This window comes from Ostrea edulis, chromosome 1 (genome assembly GCF_947568905.1).
Source record: "Ostrea edulis chromosome 1, xbOstEdul1.1, whole genome shotgun sequence".
NCBI classification, from domain to species: Eukaryota; Metazoa; Mollusca; class Bivalvia; order Ostreida; family Ostreidae; genus Ostrea; species Ostrea edulis.
In genome coordinates, this window is record NC_079164.1 from 22,842,894 (window position 1) to 22,859,801 (window position 16,908).

General features: G+C 35.5%; 1 protein-coding gene across 1 annotated transcript in view; it reads right to left on the reverse strand.

Moving 5' to 3' along the window:
* The window catches only part of LOC130047474 (uncharacterized), a 73,911-nt gene that overhangs the window by 16,055 nt on the left and 40,948 nt on the right, over positions 1–16,908 (reverse strand). The window contains exon 2 of the mRNA XM_056142698.1: positions 2,666–2,826. Within this exon, the coding sequence (XP_055998673.1) occupies positions 2,666–2,826 (161 nt within the window). The remainder of the gene's footprint in view (positions 1–2,665; positions 2,827–16,908) is intronic.

The following is a 16,908-nucleotide window of genomic DNA, read 5'->3' on the forward strand; positions in this document are numbered from 1 at the left end:
ATGAAAATAGTCCAGTTTGTACCTTGCGACAACTTCCTTCTTGTCATGTCACAAACCCAAATACCAGATACACCACACACTGCCTCAGAGATACTGCGATATCGTAGCCCTTGACGTTTATGGTTTCGAACTCCGGCATAGGTTTATTAGTGGGCACCGAAACGAGGCTTCCGTATGACGTTACAACAGCTGTGACGCCTTCGAAATTCACTGATAAAACACGGAAAACCCTCTGTAACACTCACTTGCCCACCTGGAAGCCGTGACAACCCTCAAGAGAACCCTACCCAGTGTTTGAAATTAACCATAGACCGATAGACCGAGTCTTTGTCAAATTGTCTATGCCGATTTTCTAGTCTTAAAGCAATAAAGTTATCCCAAAGGACCCCTACATGGTCAGTTGACATCTGATAAATGTTATGAGGAAAGGAGGATATTGTTATGGAAATGGAAAGAAAGTATGCTATCCAAGTATGCTTTCCAAGTACATTAGAAGTAAATGAAAATGTTTTTTTTTGTGATATTTTTTTTCAATGTTGCAGTCTATGCAAATTTGATAAGGTCTATGTCATCTTGTTTTGACATAGACCCGTGGTCTATACCGAGTTTTAAACCAATTTCGAACACCGCATACCTGGCATCCCACATTATGATTATGCACGTGTCACACGCTTTCCGTTAGTACCGACATCGAACTTTGCACTTAATTCCAGTTCCACTAAACAAAATTCCAGCAATTCTCTCTCAACAGGACTTATCACTAACTCATCCTTTTAAAACTGCATTCTTCAATCCACAAGAAACCCGTTTGCTCAACAGTACACAACGAAAAAAAAAAGACGAAAAACTTTCGCATCATGCGCTACGCGCAATAATGCAATCTTCCGTCTTTTTTTTTCGTGGTATACAGTACCTCCATCCAACAAAAAATAATAAATTCATTCCTTAAATCATTGAAATACAAAATAGTTAAAGCGGTAAATCGTGATTGAATTTGATTGAATTTGCTTTGGAAATTCATAAACTCATGCGTTCTTAGAATCGTTAATGCTAGAACAAAATTGTTGAATATCATCAAATTGGAGGTTATTTTTCGTAAACAATGATCGATTACAACAGTACTAGAATAAAGCGTACCTTTAAATAAAGCGCAAGATTCAGACAACTACTTGCTCTCTGTCCTAGTTTCACATTTTCAGTAAACCTGCATCAACTCGTTAATTATGTGCACATGATTGACTTATCTTATTCTAAATGCCCATACCTAAGTGCATTGGGGTAATTGCTATTGGCCGATTTAAAGGGCGCAGCCGGCGCCCCCCCCCCCTCCCTAAAATTTTCAAACTTAAAGTAAATTGTGGTCTCTCGTTCAAAAAATTGTAAACGATTAATGTAAACAGAGATTTCTCAACTTCTTGAGAAGTAAATGACAAAATCTTTTGATTTTATGAATTACCTTTATTGGGATAATTTACGGGTTTTTTTCAACAACAAAAATCAATTTGCGTCATTTTATCAATTTCATATTATTAAAATGACAGAAAATAGTAAAAATGACTACAAACTAACAACTCAACTTTATGACAAACGGGATGATTTCAACTCCTCCATCGTCTACTTCCACTATTTATGCAGTAATATTCCATTATCACCTACATATGGTGTTTACATCTCTCAACTGATTCGATACGCAAGGGCTTGTTCTGCGTATGGTCAGTTTTTAAATCGAAACAGACTACTGACAAATAAGTTGATGGTGCAGGGGCTTCAATAGTCTCGTTTAAAATCAGCATTTCGCAACTTCTATGGTCGGTATAACGATCTAGTTTGCCATTACAACATATCATTGGGACAAATGCTGTCTGACGTTGTTAGGCCGTTCTTGGCATACTAATTTTGACTACGGATAACTCCGTTTACCTGATCAAGATATGGAGCTCACGGCATGTGTGACCGGTCAACAAGGAATGCTTACTCCTCCTAGGCACCTGATCCCACCTCTGGTATATCCAGGGGTCCGTGTTTGCCCAACTCTCTATTTTGTATTGCTTATAGGAGTTAGGAGATTGATCACTGTTCGTTATCTTCATCTTTCATAAGACACATATTACAAGCCCTATAAAATCTTTGAAGTCCAGGAGCTCCCGGGGGTTTCGTCCCGTGGGCCCCCACTAAGGATTCGCCGTGGTCCAACTAGGGGCCTCAAGACCCCAGATACCGTCTCATAAAGTTGTGCTCACCCTAATCGTAATTCCTGGATCCGTCTCTGATTTCAAGGTGACAATGCAAAATCGCAATTAACGTAGCGCATATTATATATTAGATTGTAAATGTTTCATTTGTGAAAGGAAAGGCCACCATAACGAAAGTGATCAATCTCATAACTCCTATAAGCAGTACAAAATAGAGAGTTGGGCAAACATGGACTCCTGGATATACCAGAGTTAGGATCAGGTGCCTTGGAGGAGTACGCATCCCCTGTCGACCGGTCACACCCTCCGTGAGCCCAATTTGTGTAAAGAAATTTAGTGAATAAATATATTTCTTATTTATGTTTGTTTTTTTCGCAAACCGAGGTTTAGTTTAAAAACAATGGATTTTGCTTAACTCTTACCAAAAACTGTGACACATACGAACAAGCGTACGAAAAAAAGAAAAACCTTACCTATATAAACTCCGGTTTCAGAGCCACTAAGTTTCTCTCTTGTTATCCCACTGTCTTCAAGGGCCATATGAACAGTTTCTAAAATAAAGTGCTGTTGTGGATCCACGTGTTCAGCCTCCCTATCACTAATTCCAAAGAACTTGTTATCCCATTCGTCGAATCTAAATCATAAATATGCAAGTGTAACGATTATGAAATAATTCAGTCACCTAGTGAATAAACGGTTAAAGATTGAGTCTTGAAACTTTCCGGGATGATTGGTGGTGACTTGTAGCTCTGTAATAAGATTTATCATTGTCATTCGTCACTTCCGGCCGCCACCGAAAGTAAATGCAAGAAACGTCAAATATAAAATTTACGCTTTTGAAAAAAAAAATGTGCATGGCATAACTAAGTGTCTTTTGAGTTTCAGTAAACGTTACACTTACCGGAAGTTTAAACAACAATTTCCGGCTTTTAGAGAAAAACTTCGAAAATATGGTCTTTCTTTGCTATCATATCTCTCGCGTATAAATCAAGTGTTTAATATGATTTTCACATATGTAATTGACATCATCCATCTTTAGAGTATAGTGAATTATTATTTTTTTTCAAAATTCACTTCCGTTCGTTAAATATCTACGATTTCCGGGTGTTTTTCTCCAGGCGGTTTCTCATAAATAATCAAAGATTGAGTCTTGAAACTTTCAATAATGTTAGGTGGTGGTTTGTAAATGTGACATACGTGTTTCAATTTTTTTGCCGTCGCTTCCGTCATCCACCGGAAGTATGTTAAAAATATGTTTTTTTAAATTCTAATGCTCATAACATTATTTAATAGAGTGTAATAAGTCATACCATTTACACCGGAAGTCAGATTTTCAAAACCGCAAGTTGTTCCAAAAGTCAGTATTTTTCATGGAAATTTTTAGTGTGGGTTCCTATGCGGTCCATTCGGAATTTTTAGTTGTTTTATGGACTCCCGAGATACTCGAAAGTGAATAAAACAAAAGCGAAATGGTATATAATTGATAAATCACGTCCTACATGTACGTGTTTATTTCCTTCATGTATAGTCGTTCTTCACTATTTGAATTCTCGTAGTCAAGATTCTATCTCGTCATAAATTGTCACAAAGATTGAGTCTTGAAACTTTCAATAATGTTAGGTGGTGGTTTGTAAATGTGACAAAGTGTCGGAGACATATTGCTTTGCTCCGTTTTCTATTAAGGTCTTCCGTTCTTCACGGAAGGCCTTATAGTGATTCTACTGTTTCTTCTTATTAAGGTCTTCCGTTACCAACGGAATACCTTCTAGTGATTGTACTGTTTATTACGGTCTTCTGTCTCAACGGAAGATCTTATAGTGATTCTTATGTTTCTTTTCCTCTATTATTAAGGTCTTCCGTTCTTCACGGAAGACCTTATAGTGATTCTACTGTTTCTTATTATTATTAAGGTCTTCCGTTTCCAACGGAAGACCTTATAGTGATTCTACTGTTTATTATGTTCCCCAAACAAAGTTTGGGAACATATTGGTTTTACTCTGTTTCTTATTATGTTCCCCAAACAAAGTTTGGGAACATATTGGTTTTACTCTGTTTCTTATTATTATTAAGGTCTTCCGTCTCCTGCAGAAGACCTTACTATTATTGTTCGCGTTCTTCTTCTTCATTATTAAGGTCTTCCGTCTCCTGCGGAAGACCTTACTATTATTGTTCGCGTTCTTCTTCTTCATTGTTATTATTATTATTATTTATTATTATTATTATTATTTTCCTTGATAGTACACGCGTTTGTCTCAGCCATTTCTGGTTCGATTTTCACGAAATTTTCAGGAAAGATGTCTTTTGGTGACGAGACTTTGCTTGCAAAATTTCGTGCTTGACGTCACTTCCGGTCAGGAGTTATCTCTCTTTTAGTGACTTTTTGAAGGGCCTTGTTGTCCACGCATCTCCTCCGTTAGTTTTGAAGCTAGAGTCTTGAAATTTCTACACAAGATAGAGTAAACATTTTAGAAGATTTGTGGGGGATTCGATTTTACCGGAGGCGATTTGCCTAAACGCTCGCCTGGACCTGAAAAAATGGATGCCAAAATTGTTCGCCGATTTCGGCGATTTTTGACCTTTGATCTCCAATATCTTTTTTCTTGCAAATATTTTGTTAAGACATGTAGAACAAAAGTTGTGCACATTTACGAGATCTTTTCGAAAATATCAAGATTTAGGGGCTAGCCCCTTAAATTAGGGATCTAGAAGGGCTCAAAGTCTAGATCAAATATTTCAAAAATCGTTAATATTTTGGTATAAGTCAAAGAACAAAAAATGTTCATCTCAACAATCCAAATCTATTAATATAAAAATTTAGGTCATATGTTACGTAATAAGGGATTTTAAGGGCCAAAATCATCAATAATTGACGCCTCATATCTTGAAAACGACAAATATTTTGAAAAGCATTATTGAACAAAAGTTGTTCAGAATGATAATCTAAACAATATGTACATTTCGTTTTTTCCCTATGTGGCCCCGTTAGGGAGCTACAGTTTGGCCCCTAAATATTTCTTGTAGAGATAACTCGAGAACGGTAAAGAATTTCTAAATACTTGTTGAGCAAAAAATGTTTATAATGACAAGGCCTTTCTTACGATATCAAGCAAAACGGGCTGGCCCTTTAAATTAGGGGTTCAGAAGGGTCCAAATGTTTTTGAGAATATCTCAGAAACTATTAATATTTTATAATAAGTTGTAGAAGCGGAAATGTTCATCTCAACGAGCTTGTTCTTATCAAATCAAAAAGTAGGTCATATATTACGTAATAAGGGATTTTAAGGGCCAAAATCATAAATAATTGACGCCTCATATCTTGAAAACGACAAATATTTTGAAAAGCATTATTGAACAAAAGTTGTTCAATGTGTCATAACCTATCGATCAATATCAAAATATGGGTCTGTGGGCCTCATGGCTCGCCTGTAGAGTCGATTTTTGTCGATATCAGTCGATTTCAAAAACTTGTAACTGGTAAATATTTTGTAAGGACATATTGAACAAAAGTTGTTTAGTTTATCGAGATCTATCGATTGATATCAAGAAATAGGCCTATGGTCCTAATGGCTCGCCTGTAGAGTCGATTTTTTGTCGATATCGGTCGATCTCAATAACTTTTTACAGGTAAATATTTTGTAAAGACATATAGAACTAAAGTTGTTGAGTCTATAGAGGGCTAACAAATGACATCAAGAAATAGGCCCGCGGGCCTTATGGCTCGCCTGGAGAGTCGAATTTCAAACGAATTTCACCGCAACTTTGCTTCAGAAGCTTATGATATGAAAAATTGATTATATCTAAAGTGTCTTAAAGTCGGAAACTAAATTGGGACTCATTTGTCTTTTTTTTTTTTTTTAACTCCGAGTGCATCAACAAATCGGAAGGAAGACCTACTCGTTGCTCGTAACGAGATCGTGTCTAGTTATGTTCCCCAAACGAAGTTTGGGAACATATTGGTTTTACTCTGTTTCTTCTTATTATTATTATCATGTTCCCCAAACAAAGTTTGGGAACATATTGGTTTTACTCGGTTTCTTCTTCTTCTTCTTATTATTATTATTCTTTCTTTCTTCTTGGGACTTTTTTGTCCACGAGTGTTCTCAGAAACTACTCAAGGGATCAATATGAAACCTTTTTAGGATGATAGTATAGCATATGTAGATGTGCGGAACGAATGTCATTTTGTCTGAAAATGCATGCATGTGCATGCACGTGCATTGGAGTTTTTGTTTACAAACTTTAGAATCAGTCTAACTTTTTTATTTTTCAATGAAATCGTTTGCTATTTATATCGTATGTATAACATGGGACCCTTAACTGTTTGGCATCGTCAAAATTTCAATTCTGGACGCGTATGCACGTGTGCTTCAATTTGATTGGATAATACAAAACCGTTTATAACATTCATGCCAATCAAGGAAATTAAATGATATTTACAGGATAGGTAGACATGTCAAATATCTACAGATCGATGTAATAAAAATTGCAAACGCGCATGCGCACGCACGTGTATTGTCTTTTGAAGGTTCAATTGTTTCAATGACCATAACTTTTTTGTTTTTTGTCAAAATCTTTTCAAACTTGTATTGTGTATGTATCTTGATATTCTTAAAGAAAGTGTACAGTCATAATTACCATCCGGCACGTGCATGCACGTGTGCTAAATTCTGATTGGACGACTTTCAAATCGCCATAACTTTCTTATAAATGATGGAAACAATATGAAATTTATACTGTAAGTATATCTATCTAATGTCTATTGAATGACATCAACATTGATGCTGAGTCATACTCACGTGCCCGTGTATGCACGTGCATAGCTTTTCTTTCATTTTTCGGGTACTAAAATGGTCATAACTATTGAATTAAAAACTGAAAGGAATTCAAATTTACCCTGAGGATCTATGATATGAATGTCTATGAAATGGTGTCAACAAATTTTCCATTATCAAAATCACATGCGCGTGAATGCGCGTGCATTGTAATTTTTGACGTCTAAACTCAAGTTTTTGTCTATAACATTTTGAGATTGCAATGAGTAGGTTTGAAAATTAGGTTGCAGGTATGTTTTGGGCCTCTCACTTTATTAATAGTCCCAAAATCACTTCCCTGCACGCACATGCACGTGCGCTTAATTCTGATTGGACGATTTTGAAATCCCAATAACTTTCTGATGAGTGAAGCAATCGATACCAAATTCATATAGTAAGTATATTGTTCAAATGTCTATTGATTAGCATCAACACAATTGTTGTGTGGTACTCACGTGCACGTGTATGCACGTGCATTGATTTCGGTCTTTGTAGTTTTGAGTTGCCGTTAATTTCTCTTTTTTTATTGAACAGTTGTGAAACTTCTTTTGTACTCATATAGTCAGACTTCTAATGTATCAAGATGGTCGAATTATTTATATGCACGTACGTGCACGTGCACAAAACTCTCAGATCTTTATAACTGATTTGAACTAGTATGAAACGGACTGAACGTTATAATATAGTTATATATTCACATGCTACACAGTTTGCAATGGTCAAAACCACTTGTACTGAAATAAATGTCACCACTTACTAAATGGGTGAATGTTTGGGGAACATCTGTAACGGTCCCCGTTACAATAAGTACTAGTTAAGGTCTTCCGTCTCCTGCGGAAGACCTTACTATTATTGTTCGCGTTCTTCTTCTTCATTGTTATTATTATTATTATTATTTTCCTTGGTAGTACACGCGTTTTTCTCAGCCATTTCTCGATCGATTTGCACGAAATGTTCAGGAAAGATGTCTTTTGGTGACGAGACTTTGCTTGCAAAATTTCGTGCTTGACGTCACTTCCGGTCAGGAGTTATCTCTCTTTTAGTGACTTTTTGAAGGGCCTTGTTGTCCACGCATCTCCTCCGTTAGTTTTGAAGCTAGAGTCTTGAAATTTCTACACAAGATAAAGTAAACATTTTAGAAGATTTGTGAGGGATTCGATTTTACCGGAGGCGATTTGCCTAAACGCTCGCCTGGACCTGAAAAAATGGATGCCAAAATTGTTCGCCGATTTCGGCGATTTTTGACCTTTGATCTCCAATATCTTTTTTCTTGCAAATATTTTGTTAAGACATGTAGAACAAAAGTTGTGCACATTTACGAGATCTTTTCGAAAATATCAAGATTTAGGGGCTAGCCCCTTCATTTAGGGATCTAGAAGGGCTCAAAGTCTAGATCAAATATCTCAAAAATCGTTAATATTTTGGTATAAGTCAAAGAACAAAGAATGTTCATCTCAACAATCCAAATCTATTCATATAAAAATTTAGGTCATATGTTACGTAATAAGGGATTTTAAGGGCCCAAACCATAAATTTTTTACCCCTTGTATCTCGAAAACGACAAATATTTTGAAAAGCAATAAACAAAAGTTGTTCAGAATGATGATCTGAACAATATGCATATTTCGTTTTTACCCTATGTGGCCCCGTTAGGGAGCTACAGTTTGGCCCCTAAAAATTACTTCTAGAAATAACTCGAGAACGGTAAAGAATTTCTAAATACTTGTTGAACAAAAAATGTTTGAAATGTCATGACCTTTCTTACGATATCAAGCAAAAGGGGCTGACCCTTTAAATTAGGGGCCCAGAAGGGTCCAAAGGTTTATGAGAATATCTCAGAAACTATTAATATTTTGTAATAAGTCATTGAAGCGGAAATGTTCATCTCAACGAGCTTGATCTTATCAAATCAAAAAGTAGGTCATATGTTACGTAATAAGGGATTTTAAGGGCCAAAATCATCAATAATTGACGCCTCATATCTTGAAAACGACAAATATTTTGAAAAGCATTATTGAACAAAAGTTGTTCAGAATGATAATCTAAACAATATGTACATTTCGTTTTTTCCCTATGTGTCCCCGTTAGGGAGCTACAGTTTGGCCCCTAAATATTTCTTGTAGAGATAACTCGAGAACGGTAAAGAATTTCTGAATACTTGTTGAGCAAAAAATGTTTAAAATGACAAGGCCTTTCTTAAGATTACAAGCAAAACGGGCTGGCCCTTTAAATTAGGGGTTCAGAAGGGTCCAAATGTTTTTGAGAATATCTCAGAAACTATTAATATTTTATAATAAGTTGTAGAAGCGGAAATGTTCATCTCAACGAGCTTGATTTTATCAATTCAAAAAGTAGGTCATATGTTACGTAATTAGAGATTTTAAGGGCCAAAATCGTAAATATTTGACCCCTCATATCTTTAAAACGACATATTTTTTGAAAAGCATTATTGAACAAAAGTTGTTCAATGTGTCATAACCTATCGATCAATATCAAAAAATGGGTCTGTGGGCCTCATGGCTCGCCTGTAGAGTCGATTTTTGTCGATATCAGTCGATTTCAAAAACTTGTAACTGGTAAATATTTTGTAAGGACATATTGAACAAAAGTTGTTCAGTTTATCGAGATCTATCGATTGATATCAAGAAATAGGCCTATGGTCCTAATGGCTCGCCTGTAGAGTCGATTTTTTGTCGATATCGGTCGATCTCAATAACTTTTTACAGGTAAATATTTTGTAAAGACATATCGAACTAAAGTTGTTGAGTCTATAGAGGGCTAACAAATGACATCAAGAAATAGGCCCGCGGGCCTTATGGCTCGCCTGGAGAGTCGAATTTCGAACGAATTTCACCGCAACTTTGCTTCAGAAGCTTATCATATGAAAAATTGATTATATCTAAAGTGTCTTAAAGTCGGAAACTAAATTGGGACTCATTTGTCTTTTTTTTTTTTTTTTTTTTTTTACCTCCGAGTGCATCAACAAATCGGACGGAAGACCTACTCGTTGCTCGCAACGAGATCGTGTCTAGTTATTATTAAGGTCTTCCGTCTCCTGCGGAAGACCTTACTATTATTGTTCGCGTTCTTCTTCTTCATTATTATTATTATTATTTTCCTTGGTAGTACACGCGTTTTTCTCAGCCATTTCTCGATCGATTTTCACGAAATTTTCAGGAAAGATGTCTTTTGGTGACGAGACTTTGCTTGCAAAATTTCGTGCTTGACGTCACTTCCGGTCAGGAGTTATATCTCTTTTAGTGACTTTTTGAAGGGCCTTGTTGTCCACGCATCTCCTCCGTTAGTTTTGAAGCTAGAGTCTTGAAATTTCTACACAAGATAGAGTAAACATTTTAGAAGATTTGTGGGGGATTCGATTTTACCGGAGGCGATTTGCCTAAAGGCTCGCCTGGACCTGAAAAAATGGATGCCAAAATTTTTCGCCGATTTCGGCGATTTTTGACCTTTGATCTCCAATATCTTTTTTCTTGCAAATATTTTGTTAAGACATGTAGAACAAAAGTTGTGTACATTTACGAGATCTTTTCGAAAATATCAGGATTTAGGGGCTTGCCCCTTCATTTAGGGATCTAGAAGGGCTCAAAGTCTAGATCAAATATCTCAAAAATCGTTAATATTTTGGTATAAGTCAAAGAACAAAAAATGTTCATCTCAACAATCCAAATCTATTCATATAAAAATTTAGGTCATATGTTACGTAATAAGGGATTTTAAAGGCCAAAACCATAAATTTTTTACCCCTTGTATCTCGAAAACGACAAATATTTTGAAAAGCAATAAAGAACAAAAGTTGTTCAGAATGATGATCTGAACAATATGCATATTTCGTTTTTACCCTATGTGGCCCCGTTAGGGAGCTACAGTTTGGCCCCTAAACATTACTTCTAGAAATAACTCGAGAACGGTAAAGAATTTCTAAATACTTGTTGAACAAAAAATGTTTGAAATGTCACGACCTTTCTTACGATATCAAACAAAAGGGGCTGACCCTTTAAATTAGGGGCCCAGAAGGGTCCAAAGGTTTATGAGAATATCTCAGAAACTATTAATATTTTGTAATAAGTCATTGAAGCGGAAATGTTCATCTAAACGAGCTTGTTCTTATCAAATCAAAAAGTAGGTCATATGTTACGTAATAAGGGATTTTAAGGGCCAAAATCATAAATAATTGACGCCTCATATCTTGAAAACGACAAATATTTTGAAAAGCATTATTGAACAAAAGTTGTTCAGAATGATAATCTAAACAATATGTACATTTCGTTTTTTCCCTATGTGGCCCCGTTAGGGAGCTACAGTTTGGCCCCTAAATATTTCTTGTAGAGATAACTCGAGAACGGTAAAGAATTTCTAAATACTTGTTGAGCAAAAAATGTTTAAAATGACAAGGCCTTTCTTACGATATCAAGCAAAACGGGCTGGCCCTTTAAATTAGGGGTTCAGAAGGGTCCAAATGTTTTTGAGAATATCTCAGAAACTATTAATATTTTATAATAAGTTGTAGAAGCGGAAATGTTCATCTCAACGAGCTTGATCTTATCAAATCAAAAAGTAGGTCATATGTTACGTAATTAGAGATTTTAAGGGCCAAAATCGTAAATATTTGACGCCTCATATCTTTAAAACGACATATTTTTTGAAAAGCATTATTGAACAAAAGTTGTTCAATGTGTCATAACCTATCGATCAATATCAAAAAATGGGTCTGTGGGCCTCATGGCTCGCCTGTAGAGTCGATTTTTGTCGATATCAGTCGATTTCAATAACTTTTTACAGGTAAATATTTTGAAAAGACATATAGAACTAAAGTTGTTGAGTCTATAGAGGGCTAACAAATGACATCAAGAAATAGGCCCGCGGGCCTTATGGCTCGCCTGGAGAGTCGAATTTCAAACGAATTTCACCGCAACTTTGCTTCAGAAGCTTATGATATGAAAAATTGATTATATCTAAAGTGTCTTAAAGTCGGAAACTAAATTGGGACTCATTTGTCTTCTTCTTTTTTTTAAACTCCGAGTGCATCAACAAATCGGACGGAAGACCTACTCGTTGCTCGCAACGAGATCGTGTCTAGTTATTATTATTATTATTCTTTCTTTCTTCTTGGGACTTTTTTGTCCACGAGTGTTCTCAGAAACTACTCAAGGGATCAATATGAAACCTTTTTAGGATGATAGTATAGCATATGTAGATGTGCGGAACGAATGTCATTTTGTCTGAAAATGCATGCCTGTGCATGCACGTGCATTGGAGTTTTTGTTTACAAACTTTAGAATTAGTCTAACTTTTTTATTTTTCAATGAAATCGTTTGCTATTTATATCGTATGTATAACATGGGACCCTTAACTGTTTGGCATCGTCAAAATTTCAATTCTGGACGCGTATGCACGTGTGCTTCAATTTGATTGGATAATACAAAACCGTTTATAACATTCATGCCAATCAAGGAAATTTAATGATATTTACAGGATAGGTAGACATGTCAAATATCTACAGATCGATGTAATAAAAATTGCAAACGCGCATGCGCACGCACGTGCATTGTCTTTTGAAGGTTCAAATCTTTCAATGACCATAACTTTTTTGTTTTTTGTCAAAATCTTTTCAAACTTGTATTGTATATGTATCTTGATATTCTTAACAAAAGTGTACAGTCATAATTACCATCCGGCACGTGCATGCACGTGTGCTAAATTCTGATTGGACGATTTTCAAATCGCCATAACTTTCTTATAAATGATGGAAACAATATGAAATGTATACTGTAAGTATATCTATGAAATGTCTATTGAATGACATCAACATTGATGCTGAGTCCTACTCACGTGCCCGTGTATGCACGTGCATAGCTTTTCTTTCATTTTTCGGGTACTAAAATGGTCATAACTATTGAATTAAAAACTGAAATGAATTCAAATTTACCCTGAGGATCTATGATATGAATGTCTGTGAAATGGTGACAACAAATTTTCCATTATCAAAATCGCGTGCGCGTGAATGCGCGTGCATTGTAATTTTTGACGTCTAAATTTGAGTATTGGTCTATAACATTTTGAGATTGCAATGAATAAGTTTGAAAATTAGGTAGCAGGTATGTTTTGGGCCTCTCAATTTATCAATAGTCTCAAAATCACTTCCCTGCACGCGCATGCACGTGCGCTTAATTCTGATTGGACGATTTTGAAATCCCAATAACTTTCTTATGAGTGAAGCGATCGATACCAAATTCATATAGTAAGTATATTGTTCAAATGTCTATTGAATAGCATCAACAAAATTGCTGTGTGGTACTCACGCGAACGTGTATGCACGTGCATTGATTTCGGTCTTTGTAGTTTCGAGTTGCCGTTAATTTCTCGTTTTTCATTGAACAGTTGTGAAACTTCTCTTGTACTCATATAGTAAGACTTCTAATGTATCGAGATGGTCGAATTATGTATATGCACGTACGTGCACGTGCACAAAACTCTCAGATCTTTATAACTGATTTGTATTAGTATGAAATGGACTGAACGTTATAAAATAGTTATATATTCACATGTTTCACAGCTTGCAATGGTCAAAACCACTTGTACTGAAATAAATGACACCACTTGCTAAATGGGGGAATGTTTGGGGAACATCTGTAACGGTCCCCGTTACAATAAGTACTAGTTATTATTATTATTATTATTATTATTATTCTTTCTTTCTTCTTGGGACTTTTTTGTCCACGAGTGTTCTCAGAAACTACTCAAGGGATCAACATGAAACCTTTTTAGGATGATAGTATAGCATATGTAGATGTGCGGAACGAATGTCATTTTGTCTGAAAATGCATGCATGTGCATGCACGTGCATTGGATTATTTGTTTACAAACTTTGGAACGAGTCTAACTTTTTTATTTTTCAATGAAATCGTTTGATATTTATATCGTAGGTATAACATGGGACCCTTAACTGTTTGGCATCGTCAAAATTTCAATTCTGCACGCGCATGCACGTGTGCTTCAATTTGATTGGATAATACAAAACCGTTTATAGCATTCATGCCAATTAAGGAAATTGAATGATATTTACAGGATAGGTAGACATGCCGAATATCTATAGATCGATGTAATAAAAATTGCAAACGCGCATGCGCACTCACGTGTATTGTCTTTTGAAGGTTCAATTGTTTCAATGACTATAACTTTTTTGTTTTTTGTCAAAATCTTTTCAAACCTGTATTGTATATGTATCTTGATATTCTTAAAGAAAGTGTACAGTCATAATTACCATCCGGCACGTGCATGCACGTGTGCTAAATTCTGATTGGACGATTTTCAAATCGCCCTAACTTTCTTATAGATGATGGAAACAATATGAAATTGATACTGTAAGTATATATATCAAATGTCTATTGAATGACATCAACATTGATGCTAAGTCATACTCACGTGCCCGTGTATGCACGTGCATATCTTTTTTTTTTCATTTTTCGGGTACTAAAATGGTCATAACTATTGAATTAAAAACTGAAATGAATTCAAATTTACCCTGAGGATCTATGATATGAATGTCTGTGAAATGGTGTCAACAAATTTTCCATTATCAAAATAGCATGCGCGTGAATGCGCGTGCATTGTAATTTTTGACGTCTAAATTTGAGTATTGGTCTATAACATTTTGAGATTGCAATGAATAGATTTGAAAATTAGGTTGCAGGTATGTTTTGGGCCTCTCAATTTATCAATAGTCTCAAAATCATTTCCCTGCATGCACATGCACGTGCGCTTAATTATAATTGGACGATTTTGAAATCCCAATAACTTTCTTATGAGTGAAGCGATCGATACCAAATTCATATAGTAAGTATATTGTTCAAATGTCTATTGATTAACATCAACAAAATTGTTGTGTGGTACTCACGTGCACGTGTATGCACGTGCATTGATTTCGGTCTTTCTAGTTTTGAGTTGCCGTTAATTTCTCGTTTTTCATTGAACAGTTGTGAAACTTCTCTTGTACTCATATAGTCAGACTTGTAATGTATCGAGATGGTCGAATTATTTACATGCACGTACGTGCACGTGCACAAAACTCTCAGATCTTTATAACTGATTTGTATTAGCATGAAATGGACTGAACGTTATAAGATAGTTATATATTCACATGTTGCACAGTTTGCAAAGGTCAAAACCACTTGTACTGAAATAAATGACACCACTTGCTAAATGGGGGAATGTTTGGGGAACATCTGTAACGGTCCCCGTTACAATCAGTACTAGTTATGTTCCCCAAACAAAGTTTGGGAACATATTGGTTTTACTCTGTTTCTTCTTCTTCTTCTTATTATTATTATTATTCTTTCTTTATTCTTGTCACCCTTTTTTGTCCACGAGTGTTCTCAGAAACTACTCAAGGGATCAAAAGGAAACCTTTTTAGGATGATAGAATACTCTATGTAGATGTGCGGAACGAACGTCATTTTGTCTGAAAATGCATGCATGTGCATGCACGTGCATTGGATTTTTTGTTTACAAACTTTGGAATGCGTCTAACTTTTTTATTTTTCAATGAAATCGTTTGATATTTATATTGCAGGTATAACTTGAGACCCTTAACCGTTTGGCATCGTCAAAATTTCAATTCTGCACGCGTATGCACGTGTGCTTCAATTTGATTGGATAAGACAAAACCGTTTATAACTTTCATGTAAATTAAGATTATATGATGATATTTACAGCATAGGTAAAAATTATAGATATCTACAAATCTATGTTTAAAAATTGAAAACGCGCATGCGCACGCACGTGCATTGACATTTGAATATTCAATTCTTTCAATGACTATAACTTTTTTGTTTTTTGTCAAAATCTTTTCAAACTTGTATTGTATATGTATCTTGATATTCTTAACAAAGGTAAACAGTCGTAAGAACTATCCGGCACGTGCATGCACGTGTGCTAAATTCTGATTGGACGATTTTCAAATCGCCATAACTTTCTTATAAATGATGGAAACAATATGAAATTCATACTGTAAGTATATCTATCAAATGTCTATTGAATGACATCAACATTGATGCTGAGTCATACTCACGTGCCCGTGTATGCACGTGCATATCTTTTCTTTCATTTTTCGGGTACTAAAATGGTCATAACTATTCAATTAAAAACTGAAATAAATTCAAATTTACCCTGAGGATCCATGATATGAATGTCTATGAAATGGTGTCAACAAATTTTCCATTATAAAAATCGCGTGCGCGTGAATGCGCGTGTATTGTAATTTTTGACATCTAAATTTAATTATTGGTCTATAACATTTTGAGATTGCAATGAATAGGTTTGAAAATTAGGTTGCAGGTACGTTTTGGGCCTCTCAATTTATTAATAGTCTCAAAATCACTTTCCTGCACGCGCATGCACGTGCGCTTAATTCTGATTGGACGATTTTGAAATCCCAATAACTTTCTTATGAGTGATGCAATCGATACCAAATTCATATAGTAAGTATATTGTTGAAATGTCTATTGAATAGCATCAACAAAATTGCTGTGTGGTACTCACGCGCACGTGTATCCACGTGCATTGATTTCGGTCTTTGTAGTTTTGAGTTGCCGTTAATTTCTCGGTTTTCATTGAACAGTTGTGAAACTTCTCTTCTACTCATATAGTAAGACTTCTAATGTATCAAGATGGTCGAATTATTTATATGCACGTGCATGCACGTACGTGCACGTGCACAAAACTCTCAGATCTTTATAACTGATTTGTATTAGCATGAAATGGACTGAACGTTATAAAAGAGTTCTATATTCACATGTTTCACAGTTTGCAATGGTCAAAACCACTTGTACTGAAATAAATGACACCACTTGCTAAATGGGGGAATGTTTGGGGAACATCTGTAACGGTCC